Genomic DNA, 17,728 nt, shown 5'->3' with positions numbered 1-17,728 from the left:
TTGAACTTAACACTGCACCATTCTCTTCCAGGAGCTGGGTTTTATAGTCTCTGGGTCTTGGCTGTTGATGGGATTACACGGCGCCAGGAGGCCAGTTGGTGGGTGTGACCCCTGCCTACTGGAATATGGAGAATCTGGGTGGAGGATGCTAAGCTCTGATCCGAGCAGGCTTGGAGAGAACAGCGCAGAGTATCCTGCCCCCGTGCCTGGCTGTCCTAGATGGGACCCCTTGGAGGGGAGTGGGTTGAGTTTCCCTCCCCACCCCGACCAGGGCTCTGGCAGCCAAAGACATCCAGAACTATCCACCACCATGCTGAGACCCCTCTCCACACGCATGAAGGTACCAGCAGAGGAACAAAGGCATGTGGGTCCCGGGGCTGAGATCTCCAAGCCTGCTTGGATCAGGGCTGAGCATCCTCCACCCAGATCCTCCATATTCCAGTAGGCAGGGGTCACACCCACCAACTGACCCCCCCAGCGCCATTTAATCCCATCCACGGCCAAGACCCAGAAACTAAAAAATCCAGCTCCCGGAAGCGCGCAGCCACATTCATGGCCGTGTGACATCTTCTTATCTCATTCTTACTTTGGACAAACTGTCAGGCTACTGAATGTAACCTGCCCACATGGCAGAATCTGGCAAACTCCCCGTGGCATACCCAGTATGCCACATACCAGTAACAATGATGGGTCTCATTCTCCTAACCCTGAAAGAGCCTTGAATATGGCACTTTTTAAAAAATCTCAGGGCTAGGACGAAGGCGACGTTACTGGGGCCTGCTTGAGGCAATCGACGAACAACAGGATGGTCGTTATCGTGATCGTGAACTTACCACTGGCACTTGGGAAAAACTTCCATGTGTCAGGACATTCCAGGTAGATCAGTCCCATGGAGATGGAAACCCATAAAAGCATTGGGGGCTACTCATACAATCCATCTGACTTCATTCCCACCCCCTAACACCATTAGATTTCAGAATTAGAAAACATATAGAATCTGCAGCCTCCATGTCCCTCAGGACTTTTTTCTAAGTCCCCATGAGCATGGAGGAGTCTGCTATCTGCCCCCTTCTCTATGGTGTCTACATAAGTCACTGGCCTTGGTTAACACTGACTCCACTTAGTCAAATGAATGGACAGCTGCATCGCACAAAATTATGACAGCGAGGCATGTGTGAAATGTGGTTCCAGGGGCGATTGGTCCCTATCTGTTCCTCTGATTCCACTCATGCTCCTGAAGGACAAAGTAGGTATGATCCTTATCCTTCTGCCACTAGCTTTGTGAAGAATCCTGACCTCTGTTGGGCTATACCATGTAACAAAACTCTCATCAGTCCTCTTCACACAAGGGCCCCTTAGAAATCTTGGCCCTAAGGGAACACATGGAAGAAACAGCATCAGAAGAACCCAGAAGGCATGTTGATGTGTTCCTGTGTGTGTCAGCAGCTTATTTGTCTCTCGATGCCACATTATGTATATACCCATGTTTCAGACTATGTATATTTCAAGGTGGTCACATTTTTTCAGAAGAACAGACTGAACTGTGAGTGAGTGTGTGTCCATTTGTAGCATCTGTGTATATGTAAAGCAGATTTCTTTCATAGGTTGAGCATTTGAACAAAGTCCCAAAGTTTGTCATTGTCACTGTCATTGTCCTCCTGTTGTTTATCAATTTGTTCGAGTGGGCCCAGTAATATCTCCATTGTAAGACTTGTTGTTACTGTGTTTGGCATATCAAATATGTCATGGTTAGCTTGCCACGGTTAGCTTTGCTGTGTGGGCAAGATACTCTCAGTAGCTTGCCAAACTCTCTGAGAGAGGAGGAGGAATTGAACCCGGGTCGGTCAGGTCAGCCACATGCAAGGCAAACACCCTACCGCTGTGCTATCACTCCAGCCTCAAAGTTTAGAAGCCCAAAATATCTCTAATGGTACTGATGCTCAAAATACCCCAGGCCCAAGCTAGCCACGTAAAGGATGTCAACTGCGCTTACTTGGGTCCTTCAACATGAGCCTGGAGCTCTGAACTAAGAGACAGGGCATTCAATATAGGATTCCCCGTCCCCTCCCCAGCCCCTAGGTGAGCAGAACATGAGGACTCACAGGGCTTCCAGCTGCTCCAGGAGCCCCAGGTGCTCCATCTTGTCCTTTGGCACCCTGCAGGAGAAAGAAGCCTGAAGGTAAGATGTCAAAGTCAATGTTGTCCTCATCCCAAGAAGGGACAAGTTGTCACACCTTGTTCATTCGGATATGATGTTCCCAACTTAAAGCTCCAGGAGCAGGGTTAGACAGAAGCAGAAACCACAGCCACCTAGCCCAGAGCTCAGGCTATTCCATGTGACTATTTCTGTCCTTACCATCCCAGGACTTAAGGGTCTGCTATCCCTGTGGCTTTATGCCAGTGGACCTCAGTGAAATGGGACAGACAGGTTCCCAATTTCTGGCCCATGGGATCCAGACCAGACACCTAGCACCAAAGGGAACCCTCAAAACAGCACTCCCCTCACCCAAATCTGGATAACTTGGCCTGAGAGTGAACAAGTTAAGAAGCAGAAAGAGAACCACAAAATCAAAATGCTAAAACACGTACAGGGTGATTTAAGCCATCCCTGTAAGTCAAGGCAGGGACAGATGAAGGTAGAAATGATTGCTCCTGAAAACCTCTAGGGACACAGGAATGTCATTTTCATGCTCCACTGAGCTGGAGAAGAAAGAAAATTCATTTAAACATCCAAGGGTATAAGGTCAGAACCTCTCTCTGGGGTGGTGCACGGAGTGGGACAAAGGTGGGATAAGGCACTTGATCCCCAGGTGCAGATCCCAGGAGCACTCTCTGGTGGATATATCTGAAAACCCAGAAGAGAAGGGGGAGAAAGGGCTAGAAGCATAGTGTTCTGTATTTTAGAACAGAAAGGAATCTAGAGAGTTTACTTACCGGTGGTCCCATGGGTCCCTGAGGTCCTAATTCTCCAGGATGACCCTGGGATCCCTGCAATGAAACAATCCTTGAATGAATTAGTTCAGGGCATGGAAACATATAATGATTGAAAGCTGAAATCCTCAGGGACGGTACTCTAGGAGAGTTAAGGGATTTGGCACTTGCCTTATATGTAACCAACCACAAATTGGTCTCTGGTACCACCTATGGTCCCCTGAACATCACCAAGGGTCACTTTTGATCACAGAGCCAATAGGAAGGAGGCTCTGAACATCACCAGGTATGCCCACCTCTCTAAAAGCAAAAACAAAGGAACAGGAAAAAAAACAGAGGTGGGGGAATCATTCAAAATCCAAGAACAGAGGAGGAGCTGTCCTTGGAACTGAGGCTGTGGGTGTCAGTGTTTCTCAGAACTGCACTGCCTGTTTGGGGACCATGAACCTGAGAGTGATCAGTCCCACTGAGTGCAGAGTTAATGAGGGATGGAGTTAGTGTGCAGGATGTGGGATGAAGGGCACTCACCAGCTTTCCAGGTGCTCCTGGATCACCTTTCTCTCCTTTCTGCCCTTGTTCTCCCTGTTGGTGTAAAAGCACAGAGTAGAACACATTATCAATCCATACTCCACACTTCTCTGCTACCCATGCACCAGATGCACCAGATTTGGCCTATTCCCAAGAGCTGCCCTGCTGCTGAAAGATTCTTCCCTGCTACATCACTGGACTGTGCTCCAATTTTCCTTATCCTTTATTATCTAAGGTGGAAAATATGTCTTCTTAAAAGAAATTGAATTGCAAATGGATACAATACTCCCCATTCCAGTTTCATAGAGCTGCCTTTCTCTTCCATGACATGGGTTGGGAAACAGCTTCACCCTGATTTGCATGGTTTGGCTACTGACCCTGTAGTTCAGTTTAGAACTGGATGGGCAGCAGATGGTCATCACATACTGATGGGAAGAATTCAGAATGTAGGAAAGACTTACTTGGCCTCTTGTCCCAACTTTTGTCCTCATGGAAAAGCGGGAGAAGGAGCTCTACTGGAAGGACTGGGCTTTTGAATGATAGACTGAGGATTAGACACTTGTATCAGGATGACATAGTTAACATTTCTTTCTTTTTTTACTTCTTGGTCAATAGATTTATCACTGTCTATGGAGATAGATTTATCTCCATAAAAAAATCATGGTTTGATTTTAGCTCTCAGCAACCTGCACTTAAGCTCTGAGGAAATTTGCTTTCTTCTGGACTACCTGATATTTCTTCTGGGCAATAGGTATTTTGGGATGGTTCCACCTCTTCTTTTCAACTTTTCTCTTAGTATCTTCTCATAAACAGGGTTGGCCAGGCAGTCACATCAGCTTCCTTCTACATCTGCTCCTTTATGTTAGGCATTCTATTGTCCTTAATGTATTGAGAAAACTCTTTCTGGTAGGCATCTTCAACTTCTTCCATTAGGTAATGCTTATATCGTGCAATGTCCTGCCCAATAATGACAATAATGTGTTTCCATTGTACTCCAGTGTTGAATTCCTTACTGTCTGAGTCATAGCCAGGGAATCATTGGGTACTGTGAGGAATAGACAGCCTCCATCTGCAGCTAGTTTCAGAGCCCCAAAACACTGTTTCCAGTAGTAGTTCTGTCAATTCCTGCATCCAGATAGCAGGTAAAGGCACCAGATTGTCCATAAATGCTTTCCACTTTATATTCATATCCTGTACCCTCCACTTGGTCTTGAAAAATTCTGTCTTTGCCAAATCTATTGAGAAGCCTGAGGGTCTGTAGCAGGCCAGTATAATACATGGCAGCGTAATTTGTCAGATCAACCTTCACACTATACTTTGGAAGTTCATGAGCATATGCTGCACAGACTATTATATCTCCTATATGAGCATATGCAATCTGGCAGAGGTATCTATTAGTGACACAGACTATCATCCTATATTTTGGTGCACTGTATTAATTTTATCCTGGATTACCAAACTTTTCCAAGCATAGTGATAGATTTTTGCCTTCTCGATATCTTCTAAATTTCACTTGTTCTTGTTCTCTCTCTTCCTCTCTCTCTCTTTCTTTCTTTCTCCCTCTTTCTCTTTCTTTTTATGATATTTATTCAGACACTGAGTAAGCTTATTGAAGCAGGAATGAATTCTGCATTACATTTTTTTTATTTTTAAAATTAAAAAAAAATTCATGAAGTTGTTCACAATAACTGTTTACATTCAACATTTCATCACCAATCCCATCATCATTACACCTTCCCACCACCATCAGTTTGAATCTTCCCACAACCACCCCAATCTGCCCCTTAGGTAGATGTTAAATAATTTATTTTGTATTGCTTGCCATGAACAGTATGAGGTGTCACGTGACTCTGGGAATTCTAAAATTTTTAAATGTCTGAGGTCCAGAAACATATTGGTGGCATGCTGCTCTCTTCCGAGATTCACTTGAGAATCTCTGAATCACGGCCATTAGTGGCCATTTAAAGCCATTAACCATCATGGCTTAAAAAGGAGTCTGAGGTAGTTATTGGGCATGACTGCAGGAAACGGAAAGGGTGGGAGAGTGGGGGAAATTGCCTCTATGAAGCCTGGAGTTTTAGTCACTGGTCCCACATACTTGTTTGTTTTTTTGTTTTTGTTTTTTTTTAAGATTCATTCTCAAGTGTGGAGAGTTCAGGATGAGCCTGTTGAAGGTCAGCTGTGAGCGTGTTGGGGATTGGGTTCTGGAGCTTTGCGGCTCCCAGGGTTCATTTGGGGGAGTTTGAGGGACACACCTGTACCCTTTGAGGTGTCCTGGAGAAATCAGCCTGGTGCACGGTGGGGAGACATCTCTGTGGCATGCTGCTCTCTTCTCAGATCCATTTGTAAGTCTCTGACTCATGGTCATTAATGCACTTAAGTGGCCTGCTTTTGATCTCTTTCAAGATTTATTTATGGGTCTTTGAAACAAGGCAAACAAATGAGCTTATATAGCTGAGCTGGAGGTGGTTTGTGGGTGTGACTCCTACAGACCTAATTTTTGGCCACTTAATTTTTGGGAGGAAACTTGGTCTCAAGTTGTTGGGATCCAGCCAGAGGCACAGCAGCAATTTGGGGGTATCAAGAAGCCTGAAGGCAACATCACGCTGCTGATGCACTCGCCTCTCTAGTACAGGTTGACCTGCTGGGAAGCATCGTACCGCCAGAACTTATTATCTCTTGAGGTACATCTTATTCTTCACAACTTTAATAAGCCCCATCCACAAAATAGAGACCATGGAACATGACTTGACACAGACCTACATGCCAAACAGCCCTCTGAGGGGGAGAACTAATTAACATTTCTAATAGACATAGTGGAGGAGCATTCTCAGAATAGAGATAATGCAAGATTTGAGGGCAAGGAGGCAGAATTTTTCCCCATCTTCTTTTTTTCTTGATTTCCTGGAGTCAATCGAGACTCCCAACAAACCTCCTTGGGAGGTGGAAGAACAGGAGTTCCTTCTCTGCTGTTCACAGAGACCAAAGGGTAAACTGGAGGCCTCATCAAGGCCCAGGATAGATGGGGAAGGGCTCAAGTCTCTATATTTCAATATAGGAGAGGTAGCAAAATCGTGAACCAGGTACAAACCATTTTATCTCTAGGTTCACATAGACTTGCTTTGAATTCTGACACATGCCTTGCAACTTGTGGCAATATTGAACCAGAATAATCTTAATTTCCTTGCCTGTAAAATTAATCAGATGTCTATTTCACACAGAGAATGCAGTGGCAGGGGCAAGGTGAAGAAGGTGCCCATATGGGGAGGTGGACAAGTCTGTATCCCAGTTCTGTGCCACAGGGCCTGGGAAAACAGGATCTAGCAAAGCACCAGCAAGCTGTGTTCCTGGTCCTTGCTAAAGGACCAAAATATAGCCTTGTCTGGAAGTGTCACAGCTGCCAAGGGAGAGGTAGGGTTCCTGCTTGCAAAAAGGCCCAAGGGAAGATGGATGCGCATACGAATGTAGAATGTAGAAGGAAGTCCTATAGAATCAGGGAGTGTGAATACAGAGAATTTATGGAGTTGGAAGTTTTGATGAGGACCCCAGAAGCATCTCAAAGGCAAAGCTAACATCGGATTAAGGAGATTGGGGTCTAATACTTTGGATTCTTAGTGGAGAAGCCAGCACAGAAATTCACTGTCCTTCACAGGTCATATATGATTTCTTTCCAGCAGGGACGGATCGGAAGACCTTGTCTTGGAAGTTTCCATATACCCATCTTTCCCAAGTCACCTTTTTGATCCCTAACATACTATCTAATGACTCTGAGTTAGTTTTCCTGAAGTGGCTGATTCTGAATCTGTGAATTATGTTACCTTTCCCATCCCCCACCTTCCACTCCACCACTCCATTATAAAGTCTCTTGGAAATTCTCAGTTGTAATTTACTGAGGCCCAAGGTTGCCTGCACATGTTTGCTCCAGCTAAGACTACCTGTACTTTGTCTTCCTTCTTTTGCTAATGACTAGTTTTATTCTCCAGCTGACATTTCCACATCAGACCCTGCTCTTTAAGAGCCCAGCTTTTGACACCTAAGGATAGTAGATACACTGGACAGGTAGATTGCCCCATAGCTGGAAGCCTGCCTCGTGAGCAAAGGGGAGAAAGCAGCTGGAATAGAGAAGGGAATAAGAAAATAAGAAAATGATGGCTGGAGGAATCGGTCGGGATGGGAGATGTGTGCAGAAAGTACATAAAGGACCAAACAGGATAACCTCTCAGTGTCTGTATTGCAAACCACAATGCCCAAAAGTAAGAGAGAGAGAGAGAGAGAGAGAGAGAGAGAGAGAGAGAGAGAGAGAGAGAGAGAGAGGATGGGGAATATTGTTTGGCATGGAGGCAGGGGGAGGATGGGAAAGGGGAGGTATACTGGGGATATTGGTGATGGGTAATGTGCACTAGAGGGATGGGAGAAAAAAGCCCCAGCTTTATTCTTCACAATCTGTCACCACATCCCGTCCACACATCCTAGGACAAATTGTCAGTCATCCCTAGGACATTCTCAATCCCATGTAGGAGGGAGGAGAAGCGCGAGCTTTTCTTCCCAGCCCTTCTCCTCTTTCTGTTATTTTCCTTTCTTTTTTAAGATCTTGGTGTTAGTAATCGAACAGAGTCTTACGCATGCAAAATACGTACCTTTCCACTAACTACATCCCTGACCTTTGTTTTAATTAAGCTGAAAACTTTGCAGCTCCTCTAAACATCCCCAGATCCTGCAGTGTAGGGATTCAAAAAGCACACATCTGAAGAGAGCAGAGGGAAGTCGAAGAAACAGCACTTTCCCAAACCATCAATATCAACAAGGTTACCATGGCGACATAGCCAGTCCTAGGAGATTCATGCAATGATCCTCAAAGAATCTTTCTTTTTTCCTTTTTTCTTTCTTTTTTTTTTTTTTTGCATGGGATAAGGAGTACTTTCTTTGTTTTCATTATAAAGTAATTTTCTGGATTCCCCAAAATTACAGAAAGTAATTTTCTGGCTTGACCTGCAGGGAAGTGTTACTCTTTGGAAAAAACAGGGAAGACAAAGCAGGTTTCCAAATTCTCATCATGTGTTTTCACGCTGGATATCATCTTGTATTGAACAACCTCATTAAGGAGAAGCTGGACATAAATGCTTGCCTCAAGCTTGAGAGATTCAGGGTGTGTCTGATGAATGGAGGCAGAGAAGACTGGAGTGGGGAGGGAGGTAGTGAGTCCCAGAAGATGGAGATAATTGATGTAGTATGTGATGGGGATCTGCAACCACCTGGGCAGCAGTTGGGGACAGTAGCTCTGTCTGAGGTTTGACATTTGACAACTTGATTCAATAGCCCATTCCAAATGTTCAGGCCTCCACCTACGTGTTCAAAAGCTCATGTTCTGTCCGTCTCAGCTTCTTTTTTGGCATAGAAACAGCTGCCCAATTGTGCTTCTCCAAAGGCATAGCACGATGACCTCTGTCCATGCTGATACTGCTATCCCCCTTCAGTATTTGCTCTCTGTTTCACTTCCAAAGTGGCTCAAAGTCCTCCTTTCACGATGATTTCAATAACTGGCCCAATTTCTCTACCTGTTTCATTCTTTACCACGGTAGACAGGATTCCCTTTTTGGCTAAGTTACACCTACTTGACTCTGAATTTTAAAAAAATTTAAAAAAGGATAAAAACAACCTCCCAAATAAATGCATTTAATTCTCCAAGCTTTTACCTTCACACATCAGGGGGCAGGTCCCTAGGCTTAATTAGAGCAGAACTGCATCTATGCAGACAGTTTCTGGCCTCAGCATTGCCAAGAGCATAGAGACCCTGAGAATATTTATTTTCACAACTGCCACTTATTAAAAGAGGAAGAAACAGTTCCTCGAGACTGCAGTGGTGGCAGACTTTCTTTTCAGTAAATATAGTCTTTAGAAGAAGCCACAAGCATGTCTCCATCTGCTTCACCCCAAAGCCGTCTCCATTTCTCTAGTGCTCCTAACAATCTCTCTTCAACCTCCATCACTGAGTCTTCTTCACCACTAGCATCCATGGTAACTGTTTCACTGGATTCTTCAATTTTTTCACCATCTCAAACAACTCTTTTCTCAAAACTACTAGTGTTCCTTGGTGAAGAATTGACTTTGCTTAGAGAGTTCTGGAGCTTTATCTCAACATTCAGGCTCTGCACTTTGTCCACCTGGCATTGGACTGAGTCCCATGTTGGTGTATTTCACCACCAAGTCCCTTCCAAGGCCAGGTTTGAAGCCAGATGTCTGGCAGTGACTAGCATGTTAGGGTTGAGAGAAGGACCCAGACCACCCAGCTCCCGGAACACAAGGGGTCATCTCAATCCAGATTGAAGTCACCCAGAGTTTACTGCAACTTACCGGCAATCTTGGGTATGGTGTAAACAGAGATGGCTGAAAAGGAAAGCATGGAAGTAAGGAAGGGGTGATGTAGAGTGAAAACATAGTAGAAGAATACTGTATCAACTTTCCCTTAGACATGATTAGTTTTTACAATTAAGGTCACTGTCTCAGAGCATTTTTCAGGACTGGAAGCCATAAGGAGTTAGGTGTGAAATACCTGAAATCCTATGAGCTCATACCCGGTCATCCCACCTAACATTGTGTGGCCTTAGGCATCTGTGGGTTTCTATCCTCTGAAAGGTCTGAAGGGGGTGAAACATGGTCCACTCATCACAACAGCACCAAGGACATTTCCCCCTACTTTTCTACTCTCCTTCCCAACAGCATCTTCTACTGTGCCTGAGCAAGACTACAGGTGACCAGGATTCCAAAAATAAAGCTCAGTTCTACTAGCGGAATGCTATGGGAGTAAGTGTCCCAAAGATTTAGAAACTCAGTGAAAGATAAAGGATAATAACAGTGTAACTTACAGTTCCTGGTAACCCTGGGGGTCCTGCTGGACCAGTCTCACCCTAGATAAAGAAATGAAAAATAGAAGAAAGGAAAAATCCTGGGTATCTTTCCCAGATCAAAGATTAATCCACTCTGCCTCAAACTTAATAAGTTAATATGGAATAGTAATAATGATTCAAAATTACAAAATATTTAGATATGGGCTGGAGCAATAGCACAGCAGGTAAGGCATTTGCCTTGCATGCAGCCGACCTAGGTTTGATTCCCAGCATCCCATATGGTCCCCTGAGCACTGCCAGAAAAAATTCCTGAGTGCATGAACCAGAAGTAACTCCTGTGCATCACCAGGTGTGACCCAAAAAACAATATATATATATATAAACTTATTTTTTAGAAGTACTTATGCAGATATGAGTAGCTATGTATCATTTATCTCACTAGATACTATCCTCTACACATTTGGAATAAAGGTGCCCCATTAGCCATCTTCCTGTTAATGGCATTTGTACTGATGATGTTGATGTTGGTTGTACTGAGGAGTTTGTTTCCTTAATACAATCATACCCAGTATTGAGACACACTCCTTCATGAAACCTCCAGCACTAGAACTTGAGCTCCCTTTGAACCCAGACCCCTACAAGGCATCTTTGAAGGGGTCAGGCTGTTCTGAGAGGCCTGAGTCGACAATTCATACTCATATAATAGTATAGACTTAAGAAACAAATTCCCTAAGCTTGAAAACCAAGGGTACTATTTTATATTTTATCTTAAAAAATCTCTGTTGACTTGCCTTTTTATATTGCAAAGTAATGGCCAGAGTACACACAACCAGAATTGTGTGAGAATAATGAGGTCTCACTGGTACTCAGCAGTCCAATGAGGACAGTACTGGTACTACATTTGCCTTAAGGTAAGGTGCTCACAGGGTTGCCATATGCTGGAGGAACTACAGGGAGATGAAGAGGTTCCCAAAGCTCATATTCTTTCTGTGTGGCATTGGTGCCAGGACCTGAGGCCAGGCTGGAGAGTTAGGCCAGGGTTAGGTCTGTCTGCAGTCTTCCAGGCATACTTAGTGGACTAAATGAAACACTAAGGCTAGCACACAGAGAAGCAAGACTGCTGTTGTGGAATAAACAAAAATGACACCATAATAAAATGGTTCCATGGTTTTCTATTCTATTCTATTCTATTGTGAGTAGGGTATTTGCCTTGCACTCGGCCAACCCAGCTGACCCAGGTTTGATTCTTCCACCCCTCTCGGAGAGTCCGGCAAGCTACTGAGAGTATCTTGCCCGCACGGCAAAGCCTAGCAAGCTACCTGTGATGTATTTGATATGCCAAACACAGTAATAACAAGTCTCACAAGAGAGAAGTTACTGGGCCTGCTCGAGCAAATTGATGAATAACAGGTGGGCAGTGCTACAGTGTCACAGTGCTATATTGTGAGATAATATTTAAATCTAGGTATTGGTTTAATATTTTTACTGTATTAACTTGTTTAATCTTCAGAGAATAGGCACTTTGCATAGATAAGAAAGCTGAGGTACGTAAACATTCATTCACCTGCCCAACGCCAGAAGACAGTTGTGCTTGCGCTTAAATTTCTGAAGCCGAGCCGAGCCCTTAACCACAAAGCAACGTGCCTTAAATATAATTCCAGAAGCTTCAGAAAGAAGATATTTTTCCAGTGCAATTGTTACATTATCTGATGTTAATTTCCTGCTACTAGAATGCAGGTACCAAGAACCAATCTCATTTGTAGCAATGTACTTGCATGCACAAGTCCAAATGCTTAGGTCTGGCCATGCTACACTTGAATTTCAAGATGGGTATCAAGGAGAAGTGTATCAGAGGAGAGAAAACGCTGAGCTTTAAAGACTTCCTTTTGGGAACAGACCATCCACCAAGCTGTGGGACAGGGAAGTTTGGGGTGGGGTAATGTCTATGATGGGCAAGGACCCAGGAAGCACTCTAGCTTGAGAAGCTTGGTTGAAGGAGGACCTGGAATTATGGGAGCTAATTTGAGTTTGGGATTCATTTCCAATAGGAGATCGATTTTCAATAGTTCCTGCTAACAAAGCAGCCTTAGCATGACTTCTTTCTACTATGCCACAGGGTTTCAACATGTATTGGGACAGGGGAGGGTTGTGGAGTAGGAAAGCAGAAGAGAGGATATGTCACACAGTCAGAAGGAGGCTTTGTTACTTTAAAGTTATATTTAGCATGTTCTGACTTGAACTGTCTATTATTACATATTTCTCTAGAGTAAATGTATCAGATGCTTTTGAGACTTGAATGTGATTCCACCCTGGCCCTGGAAATTCTGCCAAAGCAATAAAAGGGGTTTTTATCATCTTGCTGAGTCCTTTGCATCCTGGAAATGAGTTTCTCAAATAAAAATTGCATTTCTGAAAAGTCTTAGTGAGCAGCAGGCCTGAATGGCTTATCCATGCAAAGCCCTTTCCACTTCAGCTTTCTATTTATAGATCACAGGTCTGTCTATAGCAAATCACTGGTCATCAGCCAAAGATAGAAAAGGGGGAAGGATCTCCTCTTAGAGTCAAGAAAGGACAAGGTCAAAAACAATGGAGAAAAATATGCAAATGGGAGAACAGAGGTAAGCTGCAAAAAGAAAGACTGCAAGGGCTCTGGTTGTGTGGGTGAGAATTCCTCTGCACCCATAAGACAAGCAGTACACATGCTGTACTGTCAGGAGACAGTATTGGCTTTAGACTGTCAACAAAAAATTTCACTCTACTGTGTTCTTTTAGGACTGGAGGAACAGCACAGCAGGTAGGGGATTTGCCTTGCATGTGACTGACCCGAGTTTGATTCTTCCGCCCCTCTTGGAGAGCTCCGCTGTAGGATAACTTTGCCACAGGGAGCTTCAGTTTATCGGTTTATGGTTTATTGGGCTATACCCATCACAGTGCTCCCAAGTCACTCCCATTCCTCTGTTTATCTGTAAACTCTTCTCTGTGCTCTCCTCCCCAGCCAGTTAATCACCTTTTCTCCATAATCAGATTCTGTTATCTTGTAAGATCAGATCCTTCTAAGGACACTGAATTTGTATTGTAAATTATGTCTTTTGCATAGTTTACCTTAAAGCAATGTCCTTTCTGTATGGACACAGGAAGACAGTCAATATTATGCTTTGTAGCGTGGGAGTTGATTGACTCTGAATAATATTTACTCCTGAGCATCTGCTTTCTTGAATCAGTTGCCCTTAGTTCCTATCACCCCAAAAGCAGGGTCCCAATGAGGGACTGAATGGACCGAGGAAAAGCTGTGTGCTACCCTGGCATCGAAATGGACCAGGCCAAAGCGCCACGATACTCAACTATAAGTTGAGGGCATGATGATGGACAAATGCTCTCAAGATCCAAAAGTAAGTAATGACAAGACTAGGACCCTGCTGGGGCTAGGAAGACTAATCTGGCCTGAGGACTGCAGAATGGATAGTGAGATGTTCTCAGGAAGAACCAAACTAAGTTTATATCTCTTACTGTGCTCATACAGAATGACATTGCTAGAAATACTGGAAGTAGATTTACTACTATTTAAGTAGATTACTAGCTGAGAAAAGAACATACCCTTGTTGGGATCCCAACCTTGAACAGATCTCCTAGTAATCTGGAATAATCTCTTTACATGAGATTTTATCCTTGAATTAATCTCCTCCTAGAGGAGTGGTATTACCTCTCTTTGTTGATTTGTTAATGTTCAACCCACCTCTGTGTCACCACCCTATGTGATTGCTATATTAACTAAGACTGTAAGGGCTGAGGGGAAGGGGAGGTGGCGGCTAAGGCTCAGACTCAGACTCAGGCTCGGGCTCGGGCTTGATCTCGGGCTCCAAAGGGCAGAGTCAGAGGTGAGAGGGGCTCAGGCTTGAGAGAGAGAAGCAGAAGGGGAGTGAAGATTGGAATAAACTACAATTGAGAACGACCAGACTGGCCCACGTTTCCTTCCTTCGCCTGCCCATCGCCACTGACCTCCCCTGGGTGGGGGAAACAGCTCAAGACTACCCAAGGTGGGCGGCCGAAGAGATAGAGCGCTACCGGACTTTTGAAAACACACACTTGGAAAGCTACTGAGAGTTATCTCGCCTGCAAGGTAAAGTCTGGCAAGCTATCTGTGATGTATTCGATATGCCAAAAACAGTAACAACAAGTCTCACAATTCATTGTGAGACGTTACTGGTGCCCATTCTAGCAAAATCAATGAACAACGGGAAGATAGTGCTACAGTGCTACAGTGTTCTTTTCATGAAGTCTTGTGAGACTTCCTTGGTTGTTATGTGTCTTTGTTTCCTCATCTATAAAACAGGGATAATAATTATCTTTGTCAGGCTTGTCGCAACACATAATGTATGCCCCAGACTCCTGATACAAAGCGTATCTACAACAAATAACTGGAAAAAAACCATAAGGCATTTACAGTTGGTGACAACCCTTAAATTTCAGTCTTAGAAGAGCCATTTTCATGCAGACAAGCTTTGCACAGAAAGTCTGTTAAGGTGCTCAGAATCACCTGATGGGTAGAATCAGCGTGGTAACCAGGCCATCAACCACTCTAAGTCCAAGTAGGCTGTTCTCTCCAATCCACTGCAAATGTACAAATGCACAGCAATGCTAATAATAACAGGATCAGACAAAAGCAGCAGCTTCCTACCTTTTCACCTCGTTCACCTTTCAATCCTGGGCGTCCAAGATCACCTTTCTCTCCCTACAGTGAAAAGTTTAATTAAAAATTATAATTAAACAATAACATTTTTTAAAATAATAAAATAAATAATATAATTTATCTCGGTGTCATCCTTGTCTCTACCAGCTAAGAGCAACAGGATCTTAGAAAGAGTCTTCATTCTCCCCAATCTTCCCCTAGCCTGGAAGCCCAAAAGAGGTATCCTTCTGTGAGTTAAATTAGACCTAATCATGCATTTGGTGCTTGACAGAAAACACTGCCCATAGTTCCGATCCATTTCATCTGACAATGTCCCACTGCCACTGTCACACTGTCCTCCCGTTGTTCATCGATTTGCTCAAGCAGGCCCAGTAATGTCTCCATTTTTGAGACTTGTTACTGTGTTTTGGAATATTGATTATGTCTCGGTAGCTTGCCGGGATCTCCGAGAGGGGCAGAGGAATCAAACCCTGCTCAGCCAGACTGGCTGTGCGCAAGGCAAATGCCCTACTGCTGTGCTATCGCTCCAGCCCCATTCTTTCCAAAACACTTCTGAGCCCTTGTTTCAACATTCAGTCCAGAGCAGTCTACTCTCCCAGCCTTTTCTCATTCATAAAAAATGCAAAATACTTCCAAAATTCTATCAAAAGCACCATGCTCCACCAAATTACTAAGATTCATAAGAAATTTCTTCCCATGTTTCCTGGGGAGAAGGTTTGATAGAAAGGAGCCTCAGCCCTTACCTGCTCGCCCCTCTCTCCTCTCAAACCAGGGAATCCTGGAGCACCGGGAAGACCTGCTGGCCCCTGTAGAAACAACATAGTGCCACTGCTGAGCAGAACCTGCTGAGCAGAGGGCTCCCTGCAGGCCAGCTCAAGCATCATGTGTCCCTTTCTTCCTCCTCCCCTGCCCACCAGAGATCTCTGGCTTAGTCGAGATGTCTTAAAACAGAAACAAAGAAATGGAGAATTCTGGATGCTCATTGGGACATGCCCCAAATCTTTTTTTTTTCATTTTGGGTCATACCCAGCAATGCACAGGGGTTACTCCTGGCTCATGCACTCAGGAATTGCTCCTGATGATGCTCAGGGGGACCATATGGGATGCTGGCAATAGAACCTGGGTCAGCCGCATGCAAGGCAAACGCCCTACCTGCTGTGCTATCACTCCAGCCCCCATCCCCCAAATCTTTTATGTTCCATCTTCCAGAAATCTTTATTTTGCCTTTTTTAATGTTCCTTATTGATCTTTAGCACTTATTCCTGTAAGTGCTAAATAATGTGATGTCACAGTTCTTTTTACTAACATCCCCTCATGTTTATGAGAGGCTCTCCTAGACTTCCCTCCATATCTTCTGTATATGTTATAACTCACTGTGCCTGTTCAATTATTCTTGGATCATAATGGTGAACAGTGTTTGAGAGAGCAATATACTCACAAGGCATGATGATATATATTGGGCAACTATGTCAGTGCATGGGGTAATCATAATGTCATCCAGAGACAACTGATACAAGGTCTAGTGTTAAATTGAATTCAGTGGATTTAGAATACTATAAATGTATGAAAAACAGACCTTCTCTCCAGGTTGGCCTGGAAGACCTCGTTCCCCAACTTCACCCTGGAGATAGAAGAACAGACCCCATTATTTTAAGTTTTTTTCACATTGATAGAGATGTCTGCCATTCACAGTCAATGTCACATACTCAGTCTCTGAAGTCATAATACTTGATTCCCAAGCGCATAGCTTGGTTATAATAATCATAGGTCAAAAGAATAAAGTATGCAATGTTTCTGGAGAAAGGAAGCTCCCCTGCACATTCCTATTGTCCTTTATAATTTTCTTAAGAAAAATTCTGGACTGGTTAGACAGCTCAAAGGGACTAAGAATATCCTTTGAATATGGAAGGTCCAGGTTTAATCTAAAATTCTGCATGATTCTCTGAGCATCAGAGAACAACTAGCACCAGTCTGGGAGTGTCCACTGAGCATTGCCAGAGAAACAGCCCAGCAGCCAAAAGAAAATCTGGAATTGTCCTCACAGTTTATTCAAATTGAATCCATTCATCTTGAATCTAAACATTTAACAATTCAAAACAAATATGATCCAAGATTATGCCCTCTAAGTCTATTTCAACTCTTTTTTTGCTACACTTGCAGAAAATCCAGACCCCATACAGTTCCAGTGATGAAGAAGAAGCTGTTAATGAACCATGCTCATGGGCTGTCCCCGTTGTTGTTCAGGTTGGAGTTTAACACAGTCAGAGGTATGCAGAAGCTTTATTTTCCCTCTCCTAAGAAGATACAGTTAAGACAAAATGTTGGATAGGATTCTGTTAAGCATACAATTAATATCATGAAGCAAGGCCCAAGACATTAATACACGATTCTAATGGAATAGATTATTTTTGTCATCAATTATTAGGTTACTGACTAGTATTTTTTACTAAAATAAAGGTGAAAGAAAGAATCAGAAAGGTTTGTTCTCTGAATCCAAAGCATTTCACAACTATGCTTACCATATTTCCATAAATCATTGATGCAAATAGATGGGTAGAGGGATTATAATTTATAACTAAACATACGTATCGAGGATAAAAAAATTCTTGGGTTAGCAGATAATTGCTAATTTTTTGTTGGGCTAATTAGAAAAACCTATGATACAAATTTCGACTAGGAAATGTGTTTTTTTCATGACTAAATTAGACATGAAATAATAAATGAATACATGCAGACA

At 43.5% G+C, this 17,728-nt stretch overlaps 1 protein-coding gene and 1 pseudogene across 1 annotated transcript in view; both read right to left on the bottom strand.

The window, feature by feature from the left end:
• The window catches only part of COL22A1 (collagen type XXII alpha 1 chain), a 266,878-nt gene that overhangs the window by 129,580 nt on the left and 119,570 nt on the right, over positions 1-17,728 (bottom strand). The window contains exons 27-34 of the mRNA XM_056112005.1: positions 16,568-16,612; positions 15,735-15,797; positions 14,980-15,033; positions 10,323-10,364; positions 9,811-9,843; positions 3,460-3,513; positions 2,935-2,988; positions 2,103-2,156 (exon numbers count right to left, since the gene is read on the bottom strand). Coding sequence (XP_055967980.1) covers positions 2,103-2,156; positions 2,935-2,988; positions 3,460-3,513; positions 9,811-9,843; positions 10,323-10,364; positions 14,980-15,033; positions 15,735-15,797; positions 16,568-16,612 — 399 coding nt within the window. The remainder of the gene's footprint in view (positions 1-2,102; positions 2,157-2,934; positions 2,989-3,459; positions 3,514-9,810; positions 9,844-10,322; positions 10,365-14,979; positions 15,034-15,734; positions 15,798-16,567; positions 16,613-17,728) is intronic.
• On the bottom strand, positions 4,131-4,888 carry LOC130021259 (60S ribosomal protein L5-like; annotated as a pseudogene).

Source organism: Sorex fumeus, unplaced genomic scaffold, assembly GCF_029834395.1.
Source record: "Sorex fumeus unplaced genomic scaffold, SorFum_2.1 ptg000002l, whole genome shotgun sequence".
In the NCBI taxonomy this organism is placed as follows: Eukaryota; Metazoa; Chordata; class Mammalia; order Eulipotyphla; family Soricidae; genus Sorex; species Sorex fumeus.
This window is presented reverse-complemented; position numbering and strand designations above follow the sequence as displayed.